General features: G+C 40.4%; 2 protein-coding genes across 3 annotated transcripts in view; one reads left to right on the forward strand and one right to left on the reverse strand.

Annotated features, from left to right (window-relative positions):
- asic4a (acid-sensing (proton-gated) ion channel family member 4a) overlaps nucleotides 1–6,169 on the forward strand; it is an 87,973-nt gene extending 81,804 nt beyond the window's left edge. For both annotated transcript variants that reach the window (XM_051958827.1, XM_051958828.1), the window contains exons 9-10: nucleotides 515–625; nucleotides 1,693–6,169. In XM_051958827.1, the coding sequence (XP_051814787.1) occupies nucleotides 515–625; nucleotides 1,693–1,842 (261 nt within the window). In that variant the 3' untranslated portion in view covers nucleotides 1,843–6,169. The remainder of the gene's footprint in view (nucleotides 1–514; nucleotides 626–1,692) is intronic.
- An 848-nt stretch (nucleotides 6,170–7,017) lies between these two features.
- On the reverse strand, nucleotides 7,018–16,019 carry chpfa (chondroitin polymerizing factor a). The gene is made up of 4 exons (XM_022215797.2): nucleotides 15,056–16,019; nucleotides 12,986–13,550; nucleotides 11,290–11,472; nucleotides 7,018–11,116 (listed from the first exon to the last, which is right to left on the reverse strand). Exons 1-4 carry the CDS (start codon nucleotides 15,337–15,339, stop codon nucleotides 9,854–9,856), a joined length of 2,295 nt encoding a protein of 764 aa, XP_022071489.1. The 5' UTR covers nucleotides 15,340–16,019; the 3' UTR covers nucleotides 7,018–9,853.
- Nucleotides 16,020–18,343: the final 2,324 nt, after the last annotated feature.

Consider the following 18,343-nt stretch of genomic DNA (forward strand, 5'->3'; position numbering starts at 1 on the left):
CAGAAAGAACTCTGTTGCAAGCAAGAGTCACTATTTACAAAACACATTAGTGCTCCTTTGTTTGCTTTAATTTCCCCCAGTATTTACAAAGTATTGTTTTTTATTTGCCAATGTTTCCACTGAGCATGTTGGTATTCCTCAGTGTTCTTCCCACACATTATCATCAGGAAATCTGACGACAGGACTGGCAGTGCGAATGTTATCACTTATTATGCATGTGAGAAGTTTTATTTGATTCCCAGGCAAGAGAAACTAATATCCGCTCTGGCCTGAGCAGAGGACATGCTACTAACGCTGATCATGAAATGAACTCCTGCCTCATCTGTATCCCCTTTAAGCCCCATAGCCAGCTGCCTGCTGACTGCCAAACATGTATGAATAAAGCAAAATCAGAGGGAGGGACTGTAACGCAGACATCATGTTGGATGAACTCTTCACAGTGCTGCATCTCATGTCTCCCTCCCTCATCTCTGCTCTTTCACCCTCTCTGCTGCCGTGGTCTCGGTGAAATCAGGTCATCAAGCACCGGCTACAGCGTCTGCTGAGGCCGCAGAAAGAGGAGAAGAAGAACAAGCAGCAGACCAGCACTGTTGCAACAGTGGGTCTCGAGGAAATGAAAGCAAAGGTACAGCACACACTGAACTGTAACAAATAATACATACACTGTTTTCATGCTGAGTGTACAACTTACCCTGCGGCGGTGGAACAACATTACAAAACAACAGAGGAATAAGTAAGAGAGAAGCAAATGAATATGTTTCCACTACTAAAATAATGAAGAAGTTCAATGTTTCTAATTAGTTTTTATCACCGTGCCAAGCACATCCTCCCCTAGAGCTCAGATCCGTTACTGTAATTCTGAACATAGACTTCTTATCTTATATCTAACTCTAATAGTGTCCTAATTCTATAATACATACAAAAACCACAGAAAGTGGTAAAAAAATTTCACTTTTGAGCTCATCAGTGGACACAGAATTAATTTAAGATAGAGGCAGAAACCCCAGTGTAAGAACATTTATTAGCCATTTTTATTTGGAAATACATTCAAGCTAACCTGGATTTTTGTTAGATAAGAGATCACCATATAGTTTAAAAATGTACACAGTGCTGAAATGTAGACTGACACTCAAATGTTTGCACCCTCCTTCTCTTTTAATGCTTTTTATTTCATTATTTTATGTATTGTCGATTAATAATGAAGACTACTGAAGACACTGTACAACTATAAAAGAATACATATGGAATTATGTTGTCAACAAAAAAGTGTTAATCTTAAGTATTAATCTACAATGTCGAAAATAATACAAATATGTGTGTCCATGGTAGTGTGATTTAACCTAACCCCAACCTTTAGTGCACAGACATGAGACTGATATTGATCTGTCCATCACACTCTTGTAAAGAAAGTAAAAAAGCGTACACCTCAAACTGTTTTTCTTAACCTTTAGATGCACAACATGGGTCAAAAGTGACCCAAATCCAATGGAAATGGAAATCTCCTGACCCACACTGCGCATCAAAGGGTTAAAATTACAATTTTAAAGTACCACAAGTGAAGTGTCCATGTAAAGTGTGAGTGAAGTACAGTAGATACAGGGTCGAGTGTTCACGGCACATTTTTGTCCAAACATTGTCACATGTTGTCAGGGCGTGATCTCAAAGTTGTCTCTCTCATTGTGTTTCCAACAGGAGCCCAGTGACATGACGCGGAGTCACCCAGAGGGAGCGTACGCCAACACGATTCTCCCCAATCACCACCACCCTCACCCTCTCCCCCACCCTCACCCCCACCACCACCACGCCGGACACCACGGAGTGTTTGAGGACTTCGCTTGCTAAAGCCAACCATTGTTTCCAGTCCTGGTGACAACAAAAGATAAGAGCCGTCTGTGTTGAGATCAACGGCAGACCCGTGGCATTTCTGTCATTCCTTTGCTGTCACCAGTGAAAAGCTACAGCCAAAGTCAAACACCAAACTTGTGCTGCTAACAAACCACTTGTACGTACAGTATGTAGGCACAAATCGGACACGGCTTCTTCTTCTTCTTCTTCTTCTCTCTCTTTATCTCTCTCTCTCGCTCTCTCTGGACGGGACCCCACTCAACTCTGCCCTGTTTCACTCTGTGATTCCAGGCACTCTGTGATTTCAGGACCAACTTTTGGTACATGATCACTACATGGGAACAAGAGGAGGACTGCATGTCACCTTGATCCAGTTTATACTTCCAAAAAAGGGAAAATATGATTTATTTATTCAGCTAGCATCTCTGATTTCTTTCTGTCTATATCCCTTCATATATTTCTCCTCCAACTACTCCTTCTTCTACATGGAGAACACACTGTACCATATCAAGTCATCGCACACGATACATTATGTAATTATTTAAAGAGATACTATTATCTATATGTTCTATATTGTATACAAGAAGACAATACTTCAGTAAGCAAACGTTATTCGTGTTGCACCATCCAAAGTATGAGGGGGAATTATTTAGGCTGAAATGTATGAACTTGGCTTAGAGGATCTAGCAGCATCTTTCCACATGATTCACTTTGTCTGATTTGTGGTTAAGGTGTTAGAAAGTAGCATTGTACTTGTACATAAAGTCCAACTTAAAAATGAGAACGTTCTAAAAGTTCTGTTTCAATGGTTGTTGTTTATATTTAGTTAATATATAACTTATGTAATACTGATTTTAGTTATTTATACATTTTAGAAAAGATTTTTATATGAAAATAGCGATCACGATTGTAGCAAATACTGTACACTTACAATCTGCAGAGACGGTAGACTGCCAAACACCGACACGTTTGTCCAGGTGACAAGAACGGACTGTTTGGATCGTGAATATTGTTTCCATCATCTTGTTTTTGTACTTGCTTTGTACAAGATGACACACAAATCCTTTGCATATGGATGATGTTTTCAGCTTTGACATGCCTGTATTTGAAGTTTTCTTTTTCTCCCAGCCATTTCCGCCCACCATCCACTCTTCTCTTTGGTTAGCGTCAAAACTTTAAGCTGACATAAGCAATAACAGACAGAATTTTTTTTTTTTTCCGCCAAGTCATCTCCTTCTGCTGTGGGCCAGAGCCACTGTAAAATGCAGCAGCTATTTACTGTGTGGACCCGACATCAGTATGTGTGTGTGTGTGTTTATTTATGTGTTTGCATGCGCACTTTAACATTTTCGCACACTTGACTGAGCACATTAGACTGACACAGCTCTGTTGAGCTGATCCATGGAAAAAAGGGGAGAATAGAATCAGAATATTTAGAAAGAAAGCGGGGAGAGTATTATTGCAGTTGTCAGGTTTTTATCTACTAATTCCAGCTCTGGAGACACAGAGAGAGTTGTAACGTAAACAGACGACGGCTCATGTATTCTTATTGGTATACTTAAGCTTAAAAGGGCAGGACAAGGACATCACGAATTTTAAGAGCACAAATTAGTAAAGAGGAAGTGAAAATAAAAATAAAGACTCCGAATCAGACTTGTCACTTCATAGGTCAGCTTAGTCACTGTCAACCTTTTTCCACTGCATGGACTTATGAAGCTCTTTTAAAAGGTCTTTAACAACTTACAAATAAGGATTTGCTTTGAGGTTTTCTCTTGTCTCATCCATTACAAATAGACATTTGGACTGAGTGGGTGACGAAAAAGAATCACAGTCTCAAAACGAGGCTCTTGAAGTCGGTGCCTCTTTATTCAGCAGAATCTCACACAGCACAGGGTTATGGGAGAGGAGCTCCCTGAGCAAAGAGGACTGTCAGTATTTCTACTCCATAGCCTGTAGCCTCTGTTTGGGACAGCTTGTCTTTATCCTGTTATGGGAGGATAGCTCTATGTTGTTCTTCCACCTTGCATGAGAACGTAACACTAAGTTCTCTCTTATCAGGACTGCTGCATATTCCCACAGAATCTAAGGAGCCTGAAAGAGACAAAATACAATCCCCAGTATTTTTCCATCAGACTATTAATAACTACACAAGGTCACATAACTATATAACGCTTATAGTAGAAGAGTTCTGTAAGCAGCTGTGTGAGACAACAGTCACAGCTACAGGTGTTAGTTTTCAGCTGGCACAAGCCAAAATGGGATCCTGCACTTACAGTTTATAGTTTTTCACTTGCTTCATGCGTTGCCTTCACTGTCAGGCCATGTCTTTTGTTTTTAAAGGTTGAATTGCCCAATAAGAGCCCAGACATATTTGTCCAACAAACATTTTCCAGCTCGATACCCTCGCTGTGACGTGACAGCAAATCTGCTGCATCGATCATAGTCGAACGCACTTCAGCAAACACTACAAGTACCTGGAACTTGCTTTTAGTATCACCTCCTGAGCAGAGCCCAAATTTATTTAGAGCTACCTCATCCCTCCCACCCCCCAAAAAAGCAGGCAACAGTAAAGGGGGGAGAAAAATCAATCGCTGCAGGTTATGTTTTGTTGTTGATTGCTACGCTTAAGTTCCTGCAGTGGAAAGAAATGTACACAAGGCTGCCCAAGTAACTGTCAGCTGGATCTCTACTAGCTGGGAAAAAATATTTAGCTCAGCTTGACTTGACACCAATCTTTGTGTGTGAGTTCTTTGGGCTTCATGTTGCAGTTTCCATCTTTCTTACTTTTTTTTTGACTTCTCTCAGAAGTCAGACTTGCATTGTCTACAACTCATTGTTCATGTTCATTTATTACGGGAAGTATTTAGGAATGATGCATGATTTAAATGCTTTATGGGTGCATTTTCATTTCTAATTGATTTGTGATGTGATCATTTTTGTCCAGTCATCCATTCACACACTGGAACATGGTAATCTAATTGCAGCATAACTGTTAACCAAACATGATCCATATTCGGTTGTGCCATGTGCTGTATCACAAATCTTCCATCTTGATTGAGCCTGTTAGGAGATTATGTGCTATCATGCTGCAGTTTGGATTTGTATGTGTCAAAACAGACGTCAGGCATCATGTTTTGGTGGCAAAGTGTGAACAAAAGTTGCTAGATTAATTCTAAAGTTACTGCACAAAAAGGTGGCAGACAATCCACACTTCACATATATGTGAGACGTTTTTCTTCTTTTTTTAAAAAAATATGTCACATTAAGGGATTTCATGTTAACAAACGACAGCATAATTTTATCTGTTAATTTGATTGGTGTATTCTGTTGCTGCAATATTGCCATACATCACTTTGGCTCACGACGAGATTCCACAGTCTCCATCTGTCAGATCCCCTCCTCCTTTCAAGTAATCATGGGCTATACATGGCTGTTTAATATTCATAATCATGTGTCACTTTGACATTTTCAAAAGGTTCCCAATCACAGTCTCTGATGGCATCCTGTACAGGCTATGCATAACAATCTTCTCCTCTGTCATCAATAATTGTAGCTATCCTCAGAGAAGTCACACAGGAGCTGGTGTGTTGAGATGAATACAGGGCTGCATTATCATCGCGGAGTTTTGTTTGAATGCTGGAGCCGGGAGTTGATGTGGGAAGACTTTTTTTTTTGTCCTGAAGATGAATGTTTAGCTGCACTGTAAAACACAGCCAGGTTCATTTAGCATCCAAAAGCATTTAGAAACACAAATATGTCAAACATAAAGAGCTGATTTTACGGCAGCAGTCGGTGTGAGGTGCCACAGGACTGCGCAGTGGGCAGCAGGTCTGTACTGTAGCAGATGGGACAACTTCCCTGCTTGACGACATGTAGCTCACATTCCTGGGATTCTTCGAGCCACTACTCTTTGCTCCTTTCTCGCACAGCTCTTTGAACCGATCTTTTTATAGCTCCATGACATTGAGCCTGTGTGTGCTTATTGCATTATCCATAAAAATTAATGTAATCCAACCAGCCACAGATGTTAAGTTTTGAATGTCTGCCGTTTTGTCCTTTTTTTTTCCCCAGCTGAATATTTTCATAGCTGAGGCCCGAGAGAAAAATATAAGTGCGGGGTGATGCAAGGAGCTGTCAGGAATTCATGCGGAGTAATTTCATCCCATATCTGACAGAAATGGAAATGGACACATCCCTGCAGTAACAAGGAGCGCTTACATTTTGTACAGAAGTGTGATCTTGTGATTATTTCCTCTGTTAGAACACATTTTTTAAATGTTAAATATGGTAAATATAATGACTATTAAAGTTTAGATAAAAACCAGTGCCTCTTAAATCCAGAGCCGAATTCGCTCTATGTTGTCTATTTTTTTCCCTTTACAACGCAGTCAAAACATATCTCAGATTCCATCCTTCTTTTTAAAGCATTTCCTGGTCGAGACATGGTTTTTGTCTTACAAGGTTACAGGAAAGCATCTCAAAGGATGCTTCTGGGAAGACTACTCATAATATAGCACCGTTATCTCGGCAGGAAAATTGAGGGCTTTTCCCAACTTCTTGCAAATTGTGTAATTCTGTCTCTTAAAATAGCCTCTAGGTGAAGCTAGTTCTTTGTGGGAAAAAAAACAAAACATATTTTTCTAGTATCAGTTTCTGGAGGGCTTGAAACAACTGTGCGCCCACGTGGGAGGAGAAAGTCCTGGGATTGAACGTAAAACGAAGTACAAAATAATGACTTACAATTAACTCCCAGCTGCTCTGTAGTTATGTGGTTTTACAGCATGCCTCAGGGTAGTGCATATAGACCCCTGAAATAACTAAAGCTGTAATTAAGGTTGCGACGTTTTCCCTGTTTTTACCCAACCCAGACATCAGGAATACCTCGGGTCTGACATGGGCAGAAATACTAAAAACTGTCCTACTGAGAATACACTACAAATGTGAATGAGTCTGAATTAAAACCACGTTCTTTGTATTATATATGTGCTTTCTAAAAGTTGCTCAGTCCTCAGCACATAGAAACCAGCAGTCAGTACAAGTCCAGGATGTAAATGTGTTCTTCTACTGACACCTAAAGGACAAACTGGATGTTGTAGCTCCAATACAGAGACGTAATGATTGTTGTAGAACGTGTTACTTCACGACAGCACAGACATTAAACGAGAGAAAATATTATTTCCAAATATTCTTTATTTAAAAATTATAATTCACAGTTTATTAGGAATTACAGGACACAATTACATGTGACAAACATCAACAAAATGTATTGCTTTGGTTTTATCGAGTACCCATGTGTATAAAACAATGTAAACCAATGGGTCCAAACAACAATGCAAATCAAAAATTTGTAATTACCTGTGTTTCGGAATGAATTAAATTAATTACTTGATTCAAAATGAGAGTGAAAAAGCACAGATTTCATGGCATAATTTCAAAAGCATTAAAAGACAAAGACAAAGCGTATGTTTGATTTGGTCACAAATATTAAAATATCAATTGCCATGTAAATAAAGCTAAAAAAAAAAAGGTTTAAAAATAGTGTCTATAAAATATTTATACATGTACAGAGAATGTCAAGAAAGCCTCAGTTGGTGCAGAAGTATTTAGAATCTGCATAATTCAGGAGATATGACAGATAAATAAATTATGGACAAAATACTTAAGAGCCTTCGCTCAGCAATGGTGGCTGTGTTCAACAACACAGGATGATTAATCTGCCGCTCCCATAATTTTAGGCTTCTCGTGTCTACAGAAGGCAAAGACAACGCAGATCACCACATTAACTTCATACTGTAATCTCAGCCCTCCATGTTTCACAGTGGTTAAGATTCATTTTTCCAATCCCGCGCGTTATTAGCATCGTACTCTTCGAAGAACATTCATACCACGTCAGCTGGTGCACTGTCACAGTGAAAGACTGCTCTCAATAAGAAAGAGATGCGTTAGAAAATGAATGAAAAACTCAGCAAAAACCTGACCTCAACGGTTTGTGTTCACATGGCAGAAAACACAGCAAAGACTGTTTAGGACCACCACTGTGGATGTAGTGTTTCCAGCATACGCATTAAATCCAATTGCAGATAAATAAGAGGACTTGCCTTAATTTTATGTATTTCAAAGTACATTTGATGACAAAAAGTGTCTAGTGTCAGCAAAATACATAAAAGGTCTTGTCAAGAGAAATTACAGTGTATTCACTTAGCATTAAACAGAAAGTATGAGTCATAAACAGTACTTTGATACACACACTGCTGTATTTGAGGCAAATGTCTTTGAAATGAGAAGTCCAAGTCCTGTCCTCCGCGGACGTCTATCGAGCTGTGTTATCTGTAGTATTGCACATTAGAATATACTAATAACTCTCTGGTGTCCAGTACCGCTACCTCCACTACCTCTCAGTGATGCAGAAAAGACCTCCCAGAGGGTTTTACTACAGCTGGGAGAAAGCAGCCATTCCTACCACTGAGCTCACTAAACGGAGGACAATGACACCATTCAATGACTTAGAAAATCTTTAACAATACAGTCCAACATACTTTGGAACAGCTAAACATTTTGCTTTTAGGTTATATAAACTCTCTATACTTGGTGATGTGGAAAAATGTCTCATACATTCTTAATTTCAATCATTTCTAAGCTAATTAAGTTCTATGCATAAGTACCACTTACTTCAAGGAGGACTCTTGGAAAAAAAAAACCTGGGCAATCACTTCAGACAAGGTGATTTTCCCTGCCATTATTCATTATTCTCCTTTGCCTCCTGCATGTAAATTTCCTCGCAACATCAAAAAGTTTCAAGGAGAGAAACACTCAGTAATTAGAACACACAGTTCTGGCCTACTGGATCACACACGTCTTTATCTAGTACATATGGAGACCTTCAGATAGTGTCCAGAAAACTCTTCCCTGGTTCGAGGCACATGTGCAGTCTGTGGATGATTTCAAAGTCGCCTGTAAAAAGTGTAACATTACCAAAGACCCCACTTATATCTCCCAGCTGTAACAGGCATAATCCACAGTGAGAGGTAATATCTCCCATTCATTCAAACGGGTATTAATGCTGTAACAATATTTAAACTCTAATGAAAATAATCTGATATGCGTCACCTCAAGGGTGGACTGCCCATCCATACAAAGATAATTTCAATACAGCTAACGTGTGAAAAGTCAGTGTCAAGGCACATGTACAAAGATGCAAACCGGCAAACCGGCTGCAGTGCAATATACCAATGTAAATCTATTAGAGCCAGTCACTGAAGCTCCAAATTAAAGTACCTTTGATATTAACATTAAATCAAAGCACATTCTTTAAATGCATTGCTGCTGTTAGTACCTTGATTCCACTGAAAAGCAGCAACCCCCTAAAGCTTCTTTTTTTTGTCAATTGCAACTCATTGTTTTGGTTCATTTGGTTTTCATACCCTCCCCCAAACAAAACCATCAGCAGCTGTCTGCAGTAGATTAGCCCAAATAAGCCTAATGCATGCAAAACTGTAGAGCGCAAAGTACCTCTTCTAGGAGTTTGTGAACCAAACCAAGGATAAATTCCCAATGAATGCCAGCTCCAATGGGTTACGTACGGAGCCCTGTGTGGTGGACGTTTCAACCACAAGAACAAAAACTCTCTGCTGCTGTGAGCTTCTGTTCTCTACTAAATTTGTCAGACTAGCACCAACCTTTGTTTCTGTATGGAAAAGTATTATGTAAAAGGGTTTCTCTAGGAAAGTACTGCATTCATTTTTCCAAACTCGCTAAGAATTCAAGCAAACCAAATAGCCCTTGATGCACACAGGAAGATAGAGAATGTCAGGTGGAGTCCCGTATTTAGCTACAGCCCCAAACATGGGTTGTACTTGGGGAAAATGTCAGGTTTAACGTATGGGTGGCAGTACATGTGTTGCTCCTTTTCTCCCCAAATTCTAGCTTGCACCCAGAAGCTATTACAACAAACACACATCTTTGAACATCCATTTAAACGCTTGCAGGAGCAGAGGTTTCGCTGGTATTTTCAAGTGCTGTTTCCTTGTTCTTGCTCAAACAGCAGCATGGCGAGCTGGGAGCGTGAACCAATGCCTTCCAAGTTGCTCTGAACACATCTATGATAGATGTCCTCGCTGAGTCTTGGGTTGCAGTCTTGGTAGTGGTATTGCTGATGTAATGCTGGCTCTACTGCTCTGAATACATGCAGACCTGAATACTTTACGAACATGTCATAGATATCCAGGCTCTCTAGAATCTCCTCGTTCTCCTGGACGTCCGCCACCATTCGAGTGCGTGTCGTCATGTAGTCCGAGTTGTAAAAGCAGGATTCCTCAAATGACCTGCGGTCAAAGTGGCCAGCGTCCTTGACCAGATCCACTGTGGCTGGACGTGGCTGGTTGTGATAGGCCACATCGGGGTTGAACTCCTGGAAGTGGATGGGGAAGAAAACCTGCCAGTTGTTTATGGAATTCATGCGACAGCGGTTCAGGAACTCTGAATTCATGTTTGTGGTGATTTTAGCCAAGAAGAACAGGGTGTCGACTGGGTGTTTCTTTGAGATGATGTCCATGAATTTGATCTGGGATGGAGTTTCCGTCTTCACACTTATCCACGGGATTTTTACTGTAGAGTATTTCCGTTCATACGCATTTATCTGAGCCTTCACACTGGCAAATATATCATTCTGGTTAACTTGCTGCGCCTCCACTGGATCATAAATGAACAAGAACGTTAAGATAGCGTTTTCGTTGGTCTCAAAGGCGTTTGAGGCAAAGACTTCCAGGAAGTGATTGACAAAGTTCCGGTCTTGCAGCGTAAGAGGTATAATGATGTGAACCCTTGTAGCTTCGGTGACGTAGGGCATGGGAATGATCTCTATGCGGCTCAAAGGTCGCACAAGGTGAACCCTCTTAGTGATGGAACGGCTGTGACCTTTCTGATTAACAACTTCCAGCTGAAGGTCTAAGGTATACTCCATGCCCCTGATGGGGTCGAAGCGCCTGTAGCCATTAATCAGCTGCTGCTTCTTCAGGTGTAAGGTGGGCATGTACTTCTTGTTCAGCTCCGCTATGGCTGTGTCAATGACATCAGCTACGTCCATGCGGTCAATGCCTCGCAGCTCACACTTGGGAGAGCCATCGATGCACGAATAAATCTCCTCCTCTGTAAAGTATTCCCACTTCAGAACCTCAAACCGAGACTTCGGCTCAAACGGTGGATTGATCCCCACTGGCCACTGGGCGCTTCGGTTGCCTTCAAAAGCAACCACACTCACATTCTTTATCTCTGCCTGTGGAAACATGACAAGCATTCAGATCTATGCATGCCAACTGACCGTTTATACAATTAGCACAACACTAAATTGTGGTATTTGGTGCCAATAATAGAAGCAAAGAGAGAGAAGTCAGGGTTTTATTTTTGACTGATCCACAGGTGATTTGTGACACTTGAAAATCAGCTTACCTGCAGCTTAGCAATCTCATCGTAAGTCTTCTGGAGTTCAATCTCTGTGAAGTGTCTGTGCAGCCGGTACATCTGTTCAGGGTCAGACACTGGATGGACGGTCAGAGCATTCTTAAACTGTTCACTCTGCTCTTTACTTGGATCAGAATTTTTTCCCAACTCATAATGGTGGTACTTAAGTCCCTGAAAAGAAACACAGAGACCTTTTCATGAGGCGTGATGGCATGACAGAAACATGCCTAATGTTATTCCAAGCTCAGCTAGTATTCTGCGCTGCTTCCACTCAAACAAACATTACATACCATCTAGACAGCATCTTTGGCACATCTCCATGGCAAACAGGCTGGTTTTGACCACAATTGCACAGTGAAATGAAGACGGAGATACATTTTGTAACAATAAAATGCTATGATTATACAATTCCAGACATTTATTGCGAACGTTTTGGCCATTTTTAAGGATTGTGTTTGGTCTGGTACCAGGACATTTAAAATACACTTTATATTACTTGAATTCACCACTGAATTATTGCCACTTTAGTAGGAAGGAAACAAAAGGCTTATAAGTTCAGAATTTAAAGGTGAAACCAGTAATACAAGTGACAGAATCCCATTTGCAGCGGCAGCCATTTAAGCTGAAAACAGAGTAACTACCTAAGTAGCTTGAGTGATTTAAAAAAAGTGAATCCAATCTGATCAAGCTATTAAAAGAACAAGAATGCTTAACTGAGCAGTGTGACCACTCTGTTGCAAATGTTTGCCAACAGCTTACGGCCCTGTCGCTGTTCACTTAGCGAAGCATTGTCCGTGGCTAATTGTCATCAGTGTTCTCTCTTAGCTGAGAAAAATGGATGTCTGGCTCTGTGTTCAAGCTGTTTTCTTCACCCATACCAGGCCTTTTAACTTCCCCCTGCCTCTCTCCCTTATCTCGGAGGCTCTGCTGGAGCTCTTATGGCTCAGAGCACTTTAGTTAGCCATGGAACTCTCTCTTGGCTGTGCAACAAGATGGTTTCCTGCTTAGGGTCAAGGCCAAGGAAGAGAAAATGGAAGCAAAAACATTTTCAAATCTATTTCGCAACATTAAAATCCAGGCATGTCCAGTACATTTTGTCTGAATGATCAAGAGGATTTTTCTTTAACAGCGAATTTCCAGCTTCAGTATGGTTACAGCAACCGGTGCTGAAGCACACAAACAATCGCCTGAAAGGGCACTGTGACATGGCTTGTTTGACCTTAAATGTTAATGACATTAGAGGAGCAGAGCATGTTGACCCACAGGGGATTTTCACACCATTGAACCTAAGCTGAACCTTCAGCTGTGCTCTCTTCGCCTATTTACCTATTCCACATCGCTGCTGGAGTTATGGAAAAAAAAAACGCTAGGCTAAAGGGTATTAGCAATCTACTCTGTAATATAAATACCATCTCTGTGCTAGCATGGTAATTACAGTTTTATATAGCTGTCTGTCAGTTTTAAGTGTTGTCCCAGGGGCAACCCATGATTTCTACGGTGACAGTTTTGTTTTTCTGCTGAAAAGGAGAACCCCCTCTGTAACCTGTCACACAGCTGTTCAAGAGTCTTCGAGCAGCTTTTCTTTGTGGCAGAACAATCGTTTAAACTACAAACTGCTTTCTTTTATTCCCTTCAGAGAAACATTACTGTACGTACTACTGAAAAGAAAATACACTCAGCTTACCTCATACTCACTGACACAGTTCTTGTTGGTGTAATCTATGATGCATCTTCCGAGCCACTCGTCAGGCCTGGCGCTCAGGATGTCATTCCTGCAGTTTTCCAGGAAAGGCTGGAGTCGCAGAAGCAAACTTCGCGACAGAAGATACCCAAACCCACCGTAGCAGTACTTCCCTTCCATCTCCCCGCCGATGAACTCCTCAGGACTGCCCATGTAAAGTTCCCGATCCATGCTCAGATGTTCCACCAGGGCTTTGACCCTGTCGGCTTCCGTGTAGGCGTCGTCTTGGACGAAGTAGAACCAGTCGTATTCGTTGATGTAATGCTCTAAAATGTATTTAATGGTCTGAAACATGTTCCATATCTGCCTCTCATCTCCGTGCGAAACCACAAACATGCCATGCGGGACTTTGCGGTTCCGCGAGCCGGTGAAGAAGATCACTGTGTCCAGGTGATGACTAATGGTGCGATTGACAGCGACCCCTAGAGTGTTAATGGTGTTTTTGGATGTCAGGACCCCGACGAACAGACGCTCTCGCATCCCCAGCTCCGTGCTTATATACTTAGCCCTGAAAAAGAAGTCAAACAGCTGCTGAATAAATGCTGGTGTGCATTAAAAAAATGACACTAAGAGAAATAGTAGGAAAACCTCCAATTCTCTAAATTGATGTTACACGAAATTTCTTATGAAAAATAAGTTAAATTTCAACAATATTATGTCTCAGTTTATCCTTTACACAGTGGATCTTAAAAGTACAAAACATTTAGTTAGAGGTATCAGAACAATAAAGTATTTTACTTTATGATCAGAACAACTTGTCAAGGTCTAGAAATCATTTTAAATTTAGGGTTTTACAAATATACAATTAGCAAATGATGATTTCTCCATAATTTTTTATACTTTGCACAGTCGTCCCACCCTGGATGTGGCCCTTCGGTGGGCTGGTTTTGGCCCACGGGCCATATGTTTGACACCCCTGCTGTATAACAACAGTAAAACCATGATTCTGTCCATCAAGTTCCCAATCCCAGCGTTGGATGATTGAAATATCCAGACCCACAGACTAACAAGAAAAACCACAAGCTCTTTGGAAAAGTAAACATGCAAGAACTTGCAGTGATTCACCTCTAAGCAGAAATCAACTGAACCTTTATTTCCTTGTTATTTTCTACATTGCATCAATAACACCCCACATTAGGGCTGCGACTATTGGTGACTAATCTGGAAGACAATGAAAAAAAAACATTATCAGCAACATTTTTTCAAATAAAATGCAAAACATGTACAGATCCCAACATCTCAGACATGAGGATCTGCCTCTTTTCGTTGTCGTGTATGACAGCAAATCAAATATAATTGGAATTGTTGACTGTCAGATGGACAAACAGGACGTCAGAACACATCAGGCACACAGGCTGGGGATAATTCAATAATGAAAGAAAAAAATCATTAGATGCAGCTACCAATTACTGAGCAAACCACTGGATGGCACACGATGCCTATTAAACATGGGCTGCTCATGCCTCTGAAACCTTCAGCAGAACTTCTCTGGGGTAAAGACTCTTTCGTGGAACTGCAATGAAATTCAGCCACCTTGGGGTGTGAGGGCAAACACTCAGACAAGGTCTCTATCCAGGAAATCTTGGAAAGGTTTGCCGAGTTTGCATAGAAACTGTAAGTGTGGGCAGACTGTAGCAGTAAAAATATGCAGTCAATCTCAGCTCTGCTCTGGAAGTGGGGCAAACTTCACATTTGGTCAGACTTTGTGTGGAAATTTGGACATCTGGGACTGAACTTAACCCAGTTACAGCTGCCATTGAGCTGAGTTTTAGTAGGTTTATTCATGATTTTGCTGCTTTAACCTGACAGCCAGTGGAACCTGAACACATGGCATAAAGTGCAGCAACACAGAGGCTGGTTTCATCATCATCAGTGATCATTTAGTGGGGATGAGCTGCGGCCTGCTGCTCTGGAGGCGATAATAACATGACCTGGATTTAACACAGCCAGCAGACGTGCAGTGTGTGAGCGCCGTGTCAATGTGTCCGCCGGTTACACTCAACACACACTCACCTGAAAACTTTCTTCGGGGCGCTCGGTTGGACTTGTTTGTATGGAACTATCCTCGGCTCGAAATCCTCCTCCGACTCCACTTCGTTGACAGTCGATATGGAGTTTGGTTTTCGGGCTCCTTTGAGGAGTCCGTCCTGACCCGAAGTCACATCCTCACCCTCGTCTAGATAACACGCTTCTTCAGTCCAGTGTACGCTCAGTAAACTCAGCGTGAAGCCCAGAGAAACGCCGATAATCACCGGGCCGAGCGACCGCAGGACAGAAATAAACAGTGAAAATCTCATTTTGAGCGTCGGGCTCTCTTCGGCTCACGGTCCCGCTTCGGTCCGCCGACAAACAGGCCTCTGGTCCGGGACACTCAGCTGTACATCAAATCTGAAGTTCAGCCACTGGGATCCAGAGTCAACTTAAGAAAAAGATGCAGCTTCTTCCTTAAATTTTTACGCAGGATTGTTACGTGTCAGTCGGGCTGCTACCTGGCTCCTCCCCCCGCCTGGTGTTAGCATCAGAGGCGGGTCTAGTTGAGCGGCGGGCGGAGGGATACCAGGAGTGACACGCTGACTGACGACAGGTGAACAGGAACTAAAACATCTGTGTGCAGCAGGTGACTGTTCATATATAAACTATATGTAAACTGTATATAAAGTTTATTTAAACTGTATAAACTGTACTGCTGTTTCTTTACATCAACTGGCAATAAAATAACATACAGCATCAAACTCAGCAGAGGTCGAGCAATAAGACTGATGTTACAAATTTACAAAACAAGTTAAAGACGATATTATTTCTTTATTAATTAACCTCACTAATTTAAATATTATTCAAGTGAACCGTTTATTCTAATAATTTACTTACTGTACAATGTTAAATATGGTACAAATTTGCATGAAAATATTTACATTAAGACCCCACAATATCACATAATAACATATATTATTTCATACATTTAAATTACTCATTTAAATATTGGTCAGGTACATTTATATTTGATTCATTTACTGGACACTTTTGAACAGTAAGATTAAGACAGTACAATATTATAAACAATGCAAATTTGTCCAACAAGTTAAAATATTAAATATAAAGATTAAGTCCCCCACAACATTATTTATTTTATACATTTACCTGACTAACTTAAATATTATTGAGGTAAAGTATTCATTTTATTAGTTTATTTGACAAATGTAAAACTCTGCAATATTATATCCTATTCATATTCACCTAGCACGTTTAGGTATTAACTTTGAGGCTATTTAAACTGAAGACCAGGGCACAAAAATAACAAACTAGCCCACATAATAATCTCTATGATAAAAGATCCAACACTAACAAAAGCCTGCTTTTCTGCACTGAGAACTTCAAGTATTTTTACTTTATATATTTTAGATGCAGGACATAACTTGTTGAAGATTATTTACAGTGTGGTTTCTGTACTTGTACTCAAATAAATATATATTCCTCCACTACTGTTTACGTGACATGCACACTTTTCTCTGTGAACACTGGAACATCTTCAATAACAAACTGATACCACCAGCGTTCCCCATTGAAGGCCACAGCAGGTCCTTTCTCCCACTGATGCCCACTGATCATTATCACTTCCATAAACCTAAAATCCGGTCAAATTCTAAATTAATTTCATTGCTCATAATTTACATCATTGTAACTGTGGTCTTTCTTGCACTGTTCAATTTAAAACCCTTTATTCACCACACAGATATAGCATATTTTAGAGATTCATTCGGACTCTAAAATAAGTACAATAAAGCACTTACACACTTTCATTTTCAGATTACTTTTCTCTGGCGCCCATTATTAATGATCTGCTGGAAACGTAATCAGTCTGTATCAAAAAGTTGAAGTTTCTCTCCACTGCTGCTCCATGTGTGTTTTATTGATGATTGACTTTACGCTCATCCACCCGGGTCATGCTGCTCTCTTTCAGCCTCTTTGTTCCTCACCCAGGTGTCAGGGACTGCAGGCCTTAAGTTCTGCTCAGTCGACCTTTCGGCTGCAGCTTTGTGAGACTTCTTCTGAAACTCGCTGCCCCTGATCTCACCCATCTCAGCAAGACCTCTCTTCTCTCTACGAGCCCCTGACCCACACAGGCTGAACAGCAGAATAACTCCTCATCATCCAGTCACTGGTCCTAGATTGATCCTTCTGCAGGGTTGTTCTGTTTTTTTTTAGTCTCATAATTTTATATGGAAGAATTACATCAACGTTTGTAATTCATAGTTTAAAAAAAACTGACATGTTTAATTATACAGTAGGTCTAGCATCAGTGCTGGTGGTATTGTGCAATGTGCTGCAAGCTCATAAAGAGCTTTCTCTGTACTCAGTTGTCGTATGAAGTCATAGCTGTGTACATAGAAATGTTTGAACATTCATTAATAGACAAAGACCCACAAATATTTCTCTTTGAAGAAAGCAGATTATTTGACTGTATGAGGCCAAATGTACACTACCAATCAAAAGTTTGGACACACCTTCTCATTCAATGCTTTTTAATTTACTTGCATTATTTTCTACATTGTAGATTAATGCTGAAGATTAACAGTTGTTTGTCTACAACACAATTCCATATGTAGTCTTCTATAGTTTTGATGTCTTCAGTATTAAGCTACAATGTATAAAATAATTAAACAAAAACCATTGAATGAGAAAGTGTGTCCAAACTTTTGACTCATAGTGCATATATATAAAGCAAACATACAAAAAGTACCCTGTCTCAAGGCATGACAAGGGATCTTTACATTCTCTATGTGCATTTTTTAGGTGCCGTCTTATTTCCATTGGCTCAAACAGAGCAAATCCCTGTTCTCTTCTGCCCTCTGGTGGTAACCAAAATACCTACCACAATTCATGTGAGTTTGGATCACAAATGTCATAAATGAGCTACTCAAATAACTGAAATGTTATCAAGGGTTATGGGTTGACAACATTTATTATTAGGACATGCTTTGTTTGATACAAAATTTCTGATGATGACTGATGACTTATGCTTTAACTTTGATCTTAAAGACCGTGTCGGTTGCTTAGTATCAAACAGATTGTCTTTACATCCAGTGAATCAGTGTTGCAAAGCAATTTATAACATGAAATGATGACATTTTTGAAGTCCTATAGGATGAGAGTGCATTTTTATTGTGTTTTGTGGCTGTTATAAACTTGGCTGTGTAAGCTAAAAGCTGCTACGATATGAAAATATTTACTTCTGCCGTTCCTGTTGCCCCCCTAAAACTAGATAATCTCCTGGCTTTACAAGCCTGTAAGAATTTGGCTGAG

Source organism: Acanthochromis polyacanthus, chromosome 14, assembly GCF_021347895.1.
Source record: "Acanthochromis polyacanthus isolate Apoly-LR-REF ecotype Palm Island chromosome 14, KAUST_Apoly_ChrSc, whole genome shotgun sequence".
In the NCBI taxonomy this organism is placed as follows: Eukaryota; Metazoa; Chordata; class Actinopteri; family Pomacentridae; genus Acanthochromis; species Acanthochromis polyacanthus.